This window comes from Cynocephalus volans, chromosome 5 (genome assembly GCF_027409185.1).
Source record: "Cynocephalus volans isolate mCynVol1 chromosome 5, mCynVol1.pri, whole genome shotgun sequence".
NCBI classification, from domain to species: domain Eukaryota; kingdom Metazoa; phylum Chordata; class Mammalia; order Dermoptera; family Cynocephalidae; genus Cynocephalus; species Cynocephalus volans.
In genome coordinates this window covers 132,389,975-132,404,487 of record NC_084464.1, presented here as the reverse complement: position 1 = coordinate 132,404,487, position 14,513 = coordinate 132,389,975, and the positions used below count along the sequence as shown (strand labels likewise).

Genomic DNA, 14,513 nt, shown 5'->3' with positions numbered 1-14,513 from the left:
TCTTCAGGGTCATGATTAGGACATGACGGGGCAGGAGATGGCAAAACAGAGTGTCCAAAGTTAACTGAACAAGTGAAATGAAGAAAAATAAGAAAAGAGGTTGAAAGGGTAGCTGTGTATCCCTGAGAAAGAGACTACATGGAGTGGAAACAACTGAGCTCTAAATGGTGAAAGAGAAATACCAGAACATGACTCAAGGCAGAAGAAAAGTAATAGAAAGCAGTGTTGGAAAAAACAGATGCCTATGACAGTCATAAAGGCTGAATTCGTGGTGTGACAGCAGTCACCAAAACAAAAGAGGCCTTGGTATAAGCGAAGGAGACTCTCACTCGCACCCGCAGGATGGCCTTACTTGCACACACCAGATGGCCACACTTGGGTTGTTTGTACCCGAGGGACTGTCCAGTGGCTAGATTTCTTATTCTGGAATAAGCCTCTGAAATGGCCTTTGTTGGGAACCTTTGTACATTCACTACCTCTTCCATCTCCCTATGCCCAAATAAAATAATATCCCAGTTTTGATCTGACCCCTGAATTTATACCCCAGTGTCATCTCTGTTTGGATTCTTGACCTTCACAGGCCATGTGGGTCTGTGGTTGTGTATTCAGTCTTCCCATCTGGCCTTCTTCCAACTCAAAGTGTAACTCAGTCCATTCATTCAACCAACCAAAAGCTGACAATGTTAGGTACTATCTTAGACCTAGTTGTAAACACAACAGTCTCATTGGGTTCCTAGACATTCTTGGTGCATTTTATTAGAACACGCGAAACAAATACCATAGGGGACAAAAAGGAGACTTCTCTGGTCTCGAGGATGCTCTGTTCATTTTGAAATAAAATGCTAAACTATGGCTGGACGAATTTATAAAATTTTAAGTTTTATAAACAGAAGAGCAATATCAATTTCCAGTTAGATTAAGGACAGAGAGTTATCTTGAATATTCTTCATGCTGTATTTTAGAGATAAGATAATGGGTTGCAAGAGAAAGGGGAGGAAGCTAACAGAATTAATAACTCAGAGCCACATCTCCCATAAGCAAGGCCAACTTCTGCCTCTTATAAAGAACTCTTTCATCAAAAGATGAAAGTAGTCTTCAGTGACCACCACCCACACGCAAAGCTCCTTACACATACACAGATACATGTATTCATAAGCACAGCAAAAGGTCACAAACACAAAAAGTAATGCATCCAAAGAGCTAAGTGGAGAAATGTATCAGAATGTGGTTGAAAATTACCTGCCCTTTCAAAACTATGCCAGGAAACAAGAAGGATATTTCAAATAAATCTACACATCCAACATCAGTGAAGTCTACACTTCAGTTCAAAACTTCATTTGGAACGAAGGAAGGCCTCTAGTGTTTCACATTTCTACTGAAGCATATGGAGAATAATCCTTATTTTTCCCTCTTACTGTTTTCCCCAGTCTGGTTCAATGCCTAGGCACAAGCATTTCCAGAGCCCAGGGCCAAAGCCTCTCCAGCACAGCTTGCCAGTCTTCCCCTAGAATCGAATACCACATCAAAGAGAAGCAAGGGTTGGACAGGATCTTCCCTTCCTCAACCATACTCACACACCTACCTCATTTTAGTTTACCTGAGAAAATTGCAGAAAAACCTAACACTCAGGTTGCCACTGATTAGTCATCTCTCTGCAAGGCAATTCTTGTGTTTATCATGCTAGATTAAAACTGAGTGGCTGAGGACCACTGCAGTGGTTGGCCTCTCTTAATCCCAACCCTGGGATGCAATTAGTCTAATCCGTTTCTTCAGCCTTATGAAAAGTGTGATGTTTAAGCTGAAAAAAAGAATCCTATAATTGTCGCTTCTCTCTTGAAGACATGTCCCAGAGCTCTTTGATGAAAATTGTCAAGTTCCTTTTGGGGACTCTTCCCTTTGGAAGCCCATTACTTTGGGAAGGTCTGGGGAAAGAAAGGTATTGAAATAGGGAAGGGAAAAAAGAACAGGTAAGAGGTTCTACTTCCCATTCAGTCATTACTTAAGAGTTTCAGCAATAAAGCAATGAGTTTGGTGATTACTTCTATGTCAGTGTTCAACCATATTCCATCAAAAGATACGAGGTAAGAATTCTTTCCAATTCAATATGCGTTAAAGCAAAAGACCCCACCTAATGGGATAAATAATATTCATGACAGTCCTGCTTGTGGAAGTCAGTCCTAGGGCACTTCCATGTCAAATGCCCAGAGTTGCCTCATCAAAGCATAATGAATGCTGTTTGACCAGCTGATTGCAGGTGTCAAAGACTGAAAAGCTTGTTGCAAAGGTAGACCTTTGCTGGTACCTGTTATGGATCTATAAATAAATGAATCAGAAAGATTTAAAACTTGAATTTTGGCAACTGGAAAACCTTTCAAGACTATAGGCACGTAAAAATGGTTTTACGATGGAGTTACATACAGACTCAATGTACAATTATTGAATATTTCACAGTGTGCAAAACACCTGAAGGTAGTGATACTAAATAATTTAAGAGATCGTGTTCTATAAACTTAGATTTTCTATTAACAAAAACAAAAAAGATTTTTCAATAGACTAAAACTAAGTTCTCATCAATATTGTGTGTTCTAGACGCAAACAATGATTATATGATGCAAAAATACACCTTGAGATACAAACATTATGTGGTTTGGGACACCTGTTGTTTGAACCCTAGGCTTATTTTTAAGTACTAAATACATGACATCATCTCTTTAGTCTAGGAATGTTGGTTCCTCAAATTACTTTAACATCTCCACGATACCCAAAATATAGTGAAAATGGAAATCATTACAAAAGAGATTTCAAAAATCAGAAATTTTTCTACAAAGCATTGTTCAATCATAATAGATGTGATAATATATTTTAGGGTATACTATACATAGAAATCTGTGATTTCTGTATAATACAATAAAAATGATTATGCCTCCTTGTGGTTTTAATTTACTTTTCCACACACATTGTTTCATTCATCTTCATAATAATCCTGTGCAATGCACAAGGGAGTTGATGCTGTCCACATTCCAACACAGAAGAAATCGAGGTTGGGGGAGAGTTGAAAAAGGCCTCAGCAACTAATAGCAGCCATGAAACCAGGCCTTCTGACTCTCAATGAGCACTGCCCACCATAGACTGAGAATGAAAAACAACCCCTCACATTTCATAGACTGTGGATCCTGCGATTGTCCTAACAAAACAGCACAGAACAATAGGTACTTTTGTTAGCATCACAAACCGTGTCGCCTATGGCTAAAAGAGTGGGCAAAGAATCATAAACGTTTCTTCACAGTCACATATGTGAATACCGATGGAATTTCTAATCAGCTGAAAGAAAACTCCACATCAGAGACAAATGAAAAAGGGTTTTCTAATGCTCCTGATAAAACTTAAAGAGTTGTGTGAAATCTTTTTAACTGGACTCAGTTTCAGTAAAGTCATCAGTACTGCACCCAGAGCCACCTCAAGGAGGTAAAATATTGCTGCACTTTCCTAAGACCACCAACTTTCGGGTTGGTCATTTTTCCCGTCTGTTCTCTGTGGGGGGAGTGGTATTTCTAAAGATGACCACTGACAACAGCCTGCTTTCATGAGCATCCCTCCACAGGGGAGGGAAACCTCCGCTGGGTAAAGGGAAGGCAGAGCGGTGCCGAGCGCTTGCAGAAGCCCGCAGCGGGGAGCGTGCAGGCGGAGCGAAGCGTCCCAGCCGCTGCCTCTCTCCGGGCTCCGGGTGCTGACCGCGCTCCGAGCGCAGGAGCCCCGCGCCGCCCTCCCCGCCCTCCCGGGCGCTGGGCTGGGCCGCCGACCTACCAGCGACAGCACTTTGTAGGTGTTGGGGTCCTTGGCCGTGCGGCCGCTCGCCGCCTTCTCCAGCGGCTCCTCCCCCAGGTCCATGGGGGCCAGCAAGGACGCGGCCGCCTGCGGGTCCCCGGGCGCCTCGGCGGCGTGGCGGCGGCTCCGGTCGCGGCCGTTCCCGGCCGGGCCCTCCCGGGCGCCACGCCCGCCCTCGCAGCCGCGGCTCCCGTCCCCCACGCAGCCGTCGCCCTCCATCGCGGCCCCGGGCGCTCCGGCCCTGCCGCCCCGCGGCGCCTTTAATAGCTCCGGCCGGCCCCGCCCCGCCGCGCCGCGCCGCCGCCCCTCGCGGTCAGACCCTTGGCTCGCGTCCCTCCGCCCAGCGCTCGAGGTGAGGGGAAAGGACTCAACGCCCCGGATTATTTGGCTTCCTGTCTGATTTCGGGCACTCTGCGTGTAGGTTATTTTGGGTCGTTCACGTGGGCGTGTCTTTCACTTCCCCCCGAGAGCCTCCCCTCCCCGCGCCCCGGGCACCTCCGACACTTGCAGGAATCGCCCTGCGTGGCCTGGAGGCGCGGGCTCCGCTGGAACTGCAGAGTGTGGTCTGCAGAGGGCATGAGATCATGGGGCCCCGAAATAGAGAGGGCAGGGCGGGAGGAGAAGGATCAGCCGCCCATGCTGTGCCAGCTTCTCGAAGGCGGGAGAATGGAGTGTTGGGGCAGACGCGTGCTTCTGGATGGAAACGCAAGTGAACTGTGGGGGAAGGAGACCCTACTTTTGTCCCACATAGAAACAAACAAGAATTCCCTCAAAGCTATGCACCACTACCTAGGCTGCTCTAAAAAGAATATTCAACCTTAAAATACATGGGTTTACACATACTGTACACACACACTCACACGTATAGGGGATATTTACTTTTAGTTTTATGTGGTTTCTGGCGTTTTATCGCTGCTATTGTTTTAATATATTTACTTTCTAGTTCTCTTAGACTTTCTGTATTGAAGGTGTTGCAATCTCCTGAGGTTGACTCCGATACTGAATTAGCAATATCAGAATTTTTAATGCAATCTGAATACTTTGATAAGCCACATTTTTAAACTAAGAAACGAACAGTAAGCTGGTGGGTTTTATTTCACGTTTGATTCTAGAACTTTTACGTTTGCTTGCTGATCAGTTAGCAAAACCACAAGTGTGTAGTGAAATGAGGCTTGCCTATCAGGGGCAAACCAGTGACTTTCAATTGCTTTGCAATACCTGGGACTGACTTCAGGGACTAAGGAAAGTTATGTAATCTAAAAACAAGTAATTTTTTATTCATTTTGATTACAGGAATATATGCTAATGTTTTAAAAATGAGAACGGATGTTTAACAGATATAAAACGTATGTTATCCTCTTTCAAATACTAAAGTCAACTTGGGATGCTCTCCATTTACACTGACTCACCAATCCATTCATTCATTCAGTAATGAATCCTTCAATTCAATCTCTTGGCCTCCAACTATGCATGCCACATAAAAAATAAATAAATATATCTTTCTCTCGAGTGGCACTCCGTCTGGTGATAGGTGGGGAGGGGTAGGACCAACAGGAAAAAATTAAAACATAAGTCACATTTGCATAATAGAGTCACACATAGGCTATTATGAGAGCTTAGTAGAAAGTGCAGTTGACATCTGGAAGAAGTAAAAGTCCATCTCTCATAGCATTATTGAACTTTGTTTTTAAGTTCCCTTTGAGTCAGCTTACAAACCACCCAAGAGAAACAGGTTTTCAGTATTTCATAGTCACACATTTTTTTTTTTTTTTTTTTTACCTCAAAGTGGGCTCCAAATTTTCCTTTGGCTGTTTCCAAAAATCAGATTTAAGGACAAAGATTTGCTCCACTGAAACTGGCCAAATGAGTGTCATATCTTCTAAAAAAAACTCAGCAGAGTCTTTCCAAAGTGGCTTTGAACCTGAAAACACAAATGGGAGTGTATCCTCTGCACCCCAAGGCAACAGACCCCTTTAAAGACTTCACCATTTGGAAAAGTCAGTGTACAGTCTGCAAGGTCACAAACATCTTCAAACATGTAGGGACAGCAGGAACCATAAATGAGTGAGGCAGCCCCCTGTAGACATGGCAAAAGGTGAAGCATGTGCCCAGTTATAGGATGCAGCATTTACTCAGCAGGATTGTATGCCCAGTGTGGACAGGTTTTTCAAGAGAAGCAGGAAATTTAGATGATTGTGTGAATTCTCCAGATCGCAAAATGTTGTCTACAAAATTCAGAAAAACAATTTATTTTGACATTTCAAAAGCCAAAAAAAATGTAATACATCTGCAGGGTGGACCTGGCACACAGGCCACCAGGATGTGGTCTCTGCCTATGCTCATGCCTCCCTTGCGCCAGTTGGGACTTTCATGGATAATTATAAAAACCCAATTGAAAGTCTAAAATCAGAGGAGTAAAGCTGGGTCAAGTATGCACTCATATTGTTTAGCTATAGACATTGCAATGCCTGTAATGAAGTCTTGCCTTGGTAGGTCTTGTTTATTCTAAGTGGCCTGAGGGGGTCGAGCCCATGGCGCACTCGGGAGAGTGCGGCGTGAGCACGGCGACGTTCCTAGCGCGGGTTCGGATCCTATGTAGGAATGGCCGGTGCACTCACTGGCTGAGTGCCGGTCACGAAAAAGACAAAAAAAAAAAAAAAATTAAAAATTAAAATAAATAAATAAATAAAGTGGCCTGAGGGACAGCTTCACACTCCAAAGTACAATAAGGTCTTGAGACATAAAACCACAATCCTTCTTCTCTGGTTAGTGCAAAGGCGAACAATGATTGTTTCATCCTAAAACATTCTGCTTTAGTGTTCAAGGACTCTAATCTAGTACAGAACTAAAGATGATAGTTTAAGACTTTACAAGATTTCTTAAGTTTTATTTTAACACCCAAATATTTCAACATTTCTTCCGTGGTGCCTGAAGCATTAGATGTAGATCAAACCAAAACACCAAACAAAACCAATTTATGTATGTTTGAACTATGACTTCTCAAAGTTGAGAAACAACTCTTCTTAGCTCTTAAAAAATGAAATATGCTGCAGGGTAATTATTTTAGCAGCTGCTCCAGAGCTTCTCCAGCTTTCTCTGATTCGCCAGTAAAACACAAAAGACATCTAGCCAAGTCTAAAAGGGAAAAAAACCACAAGTCCTCTTTAATCTTTATGAGGCCTAGAAGAAAACATTTTTCCATGGCATTAATTTATTTTTAAGATTTTGTTTGACATCCTGATTTTTCTTTCTTTTTTTGTAAGCACAAAAATACCTTCTGGAGCAAGAAGCTTAAATAATTATGTGACCTTAAACAGATTACAAGAAGTCTCTGGGCCTTAGTGTTTTCCATTTATAGAAAGGTCTTACAAATAATATCATAAAATTACACTGTTATCTATAGATGCTAATAAAACATTTTACATTTCCCCAACTTTACATAAAAATTCAAGTCTGTCCTTTCCATTTTTGAATTACACAAACATGACCCCTAAGAGAGAAAATAAAACTAGAGCTGCCATTGGATATACTTCTACAAAGGGGGTCAGGAAGGGACACTTGCTGCTCTGGGATGGAGAAGAGACACCTACAGGGATCAGTCAGGTAACAAAATGAATAAAGTGAATCCAGAAGCATAAGATGCAATGGAGAGTAATAGAAACTGAGAGAATGGGAAATGATACCCCATCTGAAGGGAGCTGCAGTTTTCACTTGGTTGCCCACAGTCTCTGCCACTCCCCATTATCACTTCCACCTTTACTTCAAACAAAATGTATGGTTGCCAGATAATCTGAATTTTAACAGCTTTATTAAAGTATAATTTACATTTTATAAGATTTACCCATTAGAAGCATACAGTTCAATGATTTTTAGTAATTTATACAGTTCTGCAACAATTAACACCATCCAGTTCTGGAATAATTTCCCCATCTGAAAAAGTTTCCTTCTACATATTTGCAGTCAGAAATTGCTCCCTCTCCAGCCCCAAGCAAAGACTGCTCTGCTTTCTGTCTAATACTTTGCCTTTTCTAGGAAATTCATGTAAATGGTATGGTACAATAAACTGTCTTTTGTGTCTGGCTTCTTTCACTCAGCATAATGTTTTTAAAGTTCATCCATGCTGATGCATTTATCAGTAGTTCCTTTTTATACTGAGTAAGTAATCCACTGTGTGGATATATCACATTTTGTTTATCTTTTCACTAGCTTCTGGACACTTGGATTGTTTCCAGTGTGAGCTATTATGATTAATGCTGCTATGAACATTCATGTGCATGTCTTTGCATGCACGTGAGTGTACTTACAAGAGGGTACATCAGAAAGTTCATGGAAAAATAGAATTAAAAGATAATATGAATCTTTCCATGAACTTTTTGAAGATCATTCATATTTTCATTTCTCTTGAGTGAATAACTGGGAATGAAATTGCTAGGTCACATGGAAAGTATATATTTAACTTTTGAGAAACTGGAGAACTGTTTACCAAAATGGCTGTACCATTCTACATCGCCACCAGCAATGTATGAGGAGTCCATACCCATTTCCAACACTTACTGTTCTCAGTCTTTTTATTATATAGCCTTTTCAGTGGGTGGTTTGGTGTTATCTTAAGGTGATTTTATTTTCATTTCCCTAAAGACTAATTATTTGAGCATTTTTCATGAGCTTATTTGCCATTCACGCCTTCTTTGGTGAAATGTCTACTCAAATTTCTTGCCCATTTTCATTGGATTTGTTTCTCATCTAATAAGTTTTAAGAGTCCTTTAAGTATTCTACACAAGTTTTTTATCATATATATGTTTTGCAAATATTTTATTTAAGTATGTGGCTTTTCCTTTTCTTAATGGTGATTTTTAAAGAGCTAAATTTTTTATTTTGATAAAATTCAATTTATCCATATTTTTCTTATAGACTATGATTTCACTATTATAACGAGGAAATTTCTGACTTGCCCAAAGCCAAAAGATTTTCTCCTATGTTTTCTTCTAGAAGTTTATACTTTTAGCTTTTATATTTGGGTCTAGGATCCATTTTCAGTTTATTTTGTATGAGAGAAGGGTCTAAATTCATTCTGCTACATATGTATTCAATGTTCCAGCACCAGCTAAAGGAGACTATCTTTTCTCCATTGAATTACCTTGGCAACTATGTCAAAAATCAATTGGCCATAAATGTTGGGGTTTATTTCTATTGGGGTTGATCCTTTGGCAAATATCTCTCCACTTTCCCCCCTTGCCACCCCCTACCAGCCACTGGTAACTACCATTCCACTCTCTACTTCTATGAGTTCGACTTTTTTAGATTCCACATAAATGCAAGATCATGTGGTATTTGTCTTTCTGTGCCTGGCTTATTTCACTTAACATTATTTCTGGGGTTTCATTAATTTATATATCTATACTTATGCAAATATCACATTTCCTTGATTACTATAGCTTTATAATAATTTTTGAAATCAAGTAGCATAAGTCTTCCAACTTTATTCCTTTTCCAAATTGTTTTAGCTATTATATGCCCTTTGCATTTCCATGAAAGGGTAGTGTGTTAGGGTTCTCCAGAGAGACAGAATCAATAGGATATGTATATAGATATATGAGAGGGTTTATTAGGGGGTTTGGCTCTCATGATTGTGAAAACTGAAGAGTCCCAAGATAGGCCATCTGCAAACTGGATGTGGGTAGCATGGCCCAGTCCAACTCCAAAGGTCTCAGAACCGGGAAGCAAATGGTATAATTCTCAGTCTGAGGCCAAAGGCCTCAGAGCCCAGGGCTGCTGCTGGTACAAGTCCTGGAACTCAAAGGCTGAAGTGATGTTCATATACAGGAGAGAAGAATGTATCCCAGCCCCAGCAGATGGAGAGAGAAATCTGCCTTTTCCTCTGTTTTTGTCCTGTCCAGGCCCCCAGCAGATTGCCCACCCATATTGAGGGCGGATCTTTACCACCTAGTCCACTCAGGCTCACATGCTCATCTCCTCTGGAAACACACTCACAAACACACCCTACTTGATCTACTCAAGTTAACATCTAAAATTCACCATTACAGTTAGGATTACCTTGTCAATTTCTATTTTTAAAAAGTCTGCACGGGGGAGAGTGAGAGGGGAGGGAGGAATCAGTAAAGGGACATGAAAATCAACTGCATTGTATATTGATAAAATTAAATTAAATTAAAATTAAAATTAAAAAGTCTGCATATTTTGATAAAATGTGTTTAATCTATAAATCAAATTGAGGAGAATTGCCATCTTAACAATATTTAGTCTTCTAATCTATGAACCTAGCATATCATTATATCTATTTTATTGCCTTTAATTTTTCTTAGCAGTACATTATAGTTCTCACTTTATAGGTCTTGGTTTCTTTCATCAATTTATTCCTAAGTATTTTATATTTTTAATGATAATGTGAATGGAATTATTTTCTTAATACATAAACAGTTTGTTCGTTGCCAATGTACAGTAATACAATTAGTTTTCATACATTTATCTTGTATCCTGTGACCTTGCTTATGAATTCTCATAGTTTTCTTTTGTTTGGTAGATTCCTTCGAATTTTCAAAACATATGATCATGTCACTTGCAAATAATGACATATTTACTTTTTCCTTTCTACTTCGTATTTCTTTGGTCTCTCATTTTCTTTTATTATAATGTTTCTTTGTCTTGATATCAGTTGTAATACTGACCAGATAAAATTAGTTGGGAAAGTGTTTTGTTTTGTTCTGTTTTTATCCTCTACTTTCTGAAAGAGTTTGTGTAGGATTAGTATTAGGTATTTCTTATATGTTTGATAGAATTCTCTAGGTGAAGCCATCTAGGCCTGGGCTTTGCTTGCAGGAAGACTTTTAATTATAAATTCAATTACTTTATTTCATATAGTGTTTTTTCATGAGTCAGTTTTTTATAATTTGTGTCTTTCTATTAATTTGTTCATTTTATCATTTTGTCCATAAAGTTTTTCATAATATTCCCTTATAATATTTTTAATTTCTATAAAATATATGCTGATGCCCCCTCCATTCTTCCTGATTTTGCTAATTTATATCTTTTTTCATTTTATCTTCGCTAGTCTAACTAAAGGTTTATCAATTTCGTTGCACTTTTCAAAGAACCAACTTTCAGTTTAGTAGATTTTTTAAATTTTTTTTTTTTTTCCATTTCACTGATTTCTGTTCTGATCACTTTTTCTCTCTCTTCTACATACTTTTTGTTTCAGATGCTAATAATTCTCTAGCTTCTTAAGGTGAGACTTTAGATTATTGATTTCAGATCCTTATTCTTTTCTAATATAAGCATTTAAATAAAATATGTGTTAAAGGGAAATTTATAGCTAACATATTCCCAGACAATATTCCAGGTACACTGGAAAGGAATGTGCATTCTGCTATTGTTGAGTGAAATGTTCTATGTGTGTTAATTAGGTCAAGTTGGTTGATAGTTTTGTGTAGGTCTTATATATCCTTAATGATTTTCTGTCTAGTTTTATTTATTTTTTTTTAAGAATCACTAAGAAAGGAGTATTAAAATCTCTAATTGTTGACTTATCTATTTCTCCTTTCATTCTGTTCATTTTTACTTCATGTATTTTGTTGTTGGGTGAGTATAGATCTATAATTGTTATATCTTCCTGGTGTATTAACCATGTAATCATTTACAAAATACAAAATGTCACTCTTCATCTCTATGATTATAATTTTCTAGTCTTAAATTTTCTATTCTTCTATCTCTTTTCTTAAGGTCTTTTTTTTTTTTTTTTTTTTTTTTCTGTGATATTGATATAGCCAATCAGGACTTTTATTGTTACTGTTTGCATGGTATATCTTCTCTCATCTTTTTACTTGAACTCTGTAATTACATCTTACTTTTGGCTTGTCTGACAATCTCTGCCTTTTACATTAAGTATTTAATCATTTATGTTTAATGTAGATATTAATGTTTGAATTTAGGCCTGCCACTTTGCTACTTGCTTTATATGACTCATGTCTTTTTTATCCCTCTGTTCCTCCTTTCCTTCTTTAAATTTGTGTTAAAAATACTTTTTATTACACCATATTTATTCTTCTGTTGAATTTTAACTTTTTTAAAAGTTACCTTCTTAGTTGTTGTTCTAGGGATTACAATGCACATCCTTAATTTATTATCATTTACTTCAGATTAATATTGACTTAATCATGCTAAAATACAACAATTTTTCTGTAATACACATACATATCCTTATCCTTCTTTTCTGCTATTATTGTCATATAGTAACCTATATGTGTTATAAAGACAATGATGCAGTGGTACAATCATAGGTTTAAATAATCTTATGTTTGTTAAAGAAATTAAGAGAACAGAATATACTGATTTTCCCCCTGAATATGAGTCATACTTTCTTCTCTTTTTGCATGTTTTATAAATTTTTTTTGAAAAGTGGACTTTTAGATAATATATTATAGCAACTCTGAATTCTGATTATCTTTCTGGGTATTTTTTTAGTACCTGCCTGGACATAAATCCACAGATTTTTCTTGTTTTATTTCTAACAATGTTGCCACTTTTATAAAGCAGTGAGTTTTCAGACCCCACTATGACCCCACCAAATCAAGTTTACCTCTCCAGTGGCTAAAGCCTACAAACTCCCACAGTTCTTATCAAAAGTTCTAGCAGTTTTTCAAGAATAAATGCTTCTCAATGTGACTGTCTTTTGTCAATTTGCAGAATCCTAAAAGACTTGTTATTAAAGTTGTCGTCCATTTTAATAATCGCATTTTGCAGAGAGAATTGAGTTTTGCCACTCTCTTCACACTTCCATAGCTGGAAATCCATCCTAAATTTTAAAATAAGTGCTGGAAATCTGGATATTTCTTTTGATTTTTAAATATTGGTAACTGAGCCAATATTTGTTAAAAACACCATGGAGGCCAACAAAATGTATATGTGGAACTGATTGGTCTTTAGGCTCCCAATTTGCAAACTGTGTCCTAGGGGTATACCAGGTGTGCATGGAAAGTATTAAAATGTCTTCATTTTAACTCTAGGCTAGGAATTCCCTGTCTATGCTAATGTTTACTCTATAAAGGCCAAATCACATTATCTTAATCCCTTTCTATCTCTTTGGGTGACTCAGTGTTTCGGGTGCTATAAAAAGAGCCAAATGTGTATAGAGCTGAGTTAAGGTTTGATATGGTTAGGAAGGGACTGGTTCCCAGGTGTATAATTAGAGTTTTGTTCCAGAAGAAAAGGAGTTTTCTGCTGGATAGCAAATATAACAAATGTTCACTATAATTTCTCTGGCTTCTTATTCACCATTGGAATTCTCTAAGCATTATGAAGTCTCTATGGGCAGTTTTATCTGAGACAACAAATTACCACTAAAGGGCCATTCTTTCTACTTATTGTGAGCATTGTGCCTGTTCTTTGGAAGTCCCTTGGAATTTTAGGAAATATGTGTAGAAAAGACACAAATCTGCACATTGCTATTCAGACATGAGATATATATAAATAATATATATTATTTATTGTATATTCTGTATATTATGGTCCAGCCTTCCTCTAAGCCTACTGGGTAACAAGGGGTTGAGGTTGGGGGGGTGGGGGAGATAAATAATATTATCTCAATCCCTTCAGTATCTTTGGAGATAGATGTACTCATTGTTCCTGTTTGCTCCTCTACCTCTAAGCCTCCCCAAGATGGTGTCTACTTGTTTGTTGGCAGAACTTGGACAGGGTTTCCTGTGACAGTATGAAAGCTTGCTTCTCTTTGAGTTCTTCTTTTATTTGCTCAGTGTCTGGTCTAACATAGTCCTAGGCATTTGTGTCTTCTGAGGTGCTGCTGGTAAATTTCTGACTTGTTTTCTTAGTTCTATCAAGGCTTGGAAATCCACTATCGCTAATTAAACTCTACCTTAGTTCATGGTACAGCTGCAGACACTTCTGAGTACAACCACATCCTCCATTCAACCATAGTCTAATCTCTTTATATTTGGCTCTCTGAGTTAGGGTCACCTTATCTTTAACTATGAGGTCCACAGTATTACTCCACTGGCTCTCAACTCAGGTACCTTCCATAGCCCCAAAAGGTGTGTGGAAACTTCTGGATTGCTCTCTTCCTACAGGAGAGTTAATGGAAGCTTCAGATTACTACCTTAGATTCTGCCTACCTACAGTATGCAGTTGTTTTTTACTTGGAAATATTCCCTCCATATTGAGGGAACACTCAGCCAATAGTCTCCCCCACGAGGCCCAATAAGGAAGCAGGTTAGAAGTATCTCTGCTTCAGCCTGTATATTCAATTTACCTAACACACCCAAACCCATGATTTCAGCTCATAAAAGGTAAAGCCATCACAAATATGTGTAATTGAGGGCTTCCCTTAACTCTTCGCACTTTTCTTTCCATGCTCCCCAGAATCAAAACAGTCAACTTCCTCTCATTCTAGAATAGCAGGGACTTCCTGTTGCATCATTTCTTGACTTCTGTATTCCCATGGTTTATAGTAAATTTAATATTTGAGTTTTTCAGGCCTTACTCTTAATATGTTTATAGGAGCTTAAGAAGTTTAGAAATCATTTTATGTCTTAACAACATCTGACTTTAAGACTATCACTTTGCTAGGTAATAAAAATTCTATTTTTGTAGATGAAAGCTAACAATAACAATTTCTTTATCTTTTTATCTTTGGTGTAACAAAGCCAAGCCTTCCTAC

The 14,513-nt window shown here is 38.4% G+C and overlaps 1 protein-coding gene across 1 annotated transcript in view; it reads right to left on the bottom strand.

Annotated features, from left to right (window-relative positions):
- Window positions 1-4,044, bottom strand: part of ENPP1 (ectonucleotide pyrophosphatase/phosphodiesterase 1) — a 65,564-nt gene extending 61,520 nt beyond the window's left edge. The window contains exon 1 of the mRNA XM_063096368.1: window positions 3,805-4,044. Within this exon, the coding sequence (XP_062952438.1) occupies window positions 3,805-4,044 (240 nt within the window). The remainder of the gene's footprint in view (window positions 1-3,804) is intronic.
- Between the last annotated feature and the right edge of the window lie 10,469 nt (window positions 4,045-14,513).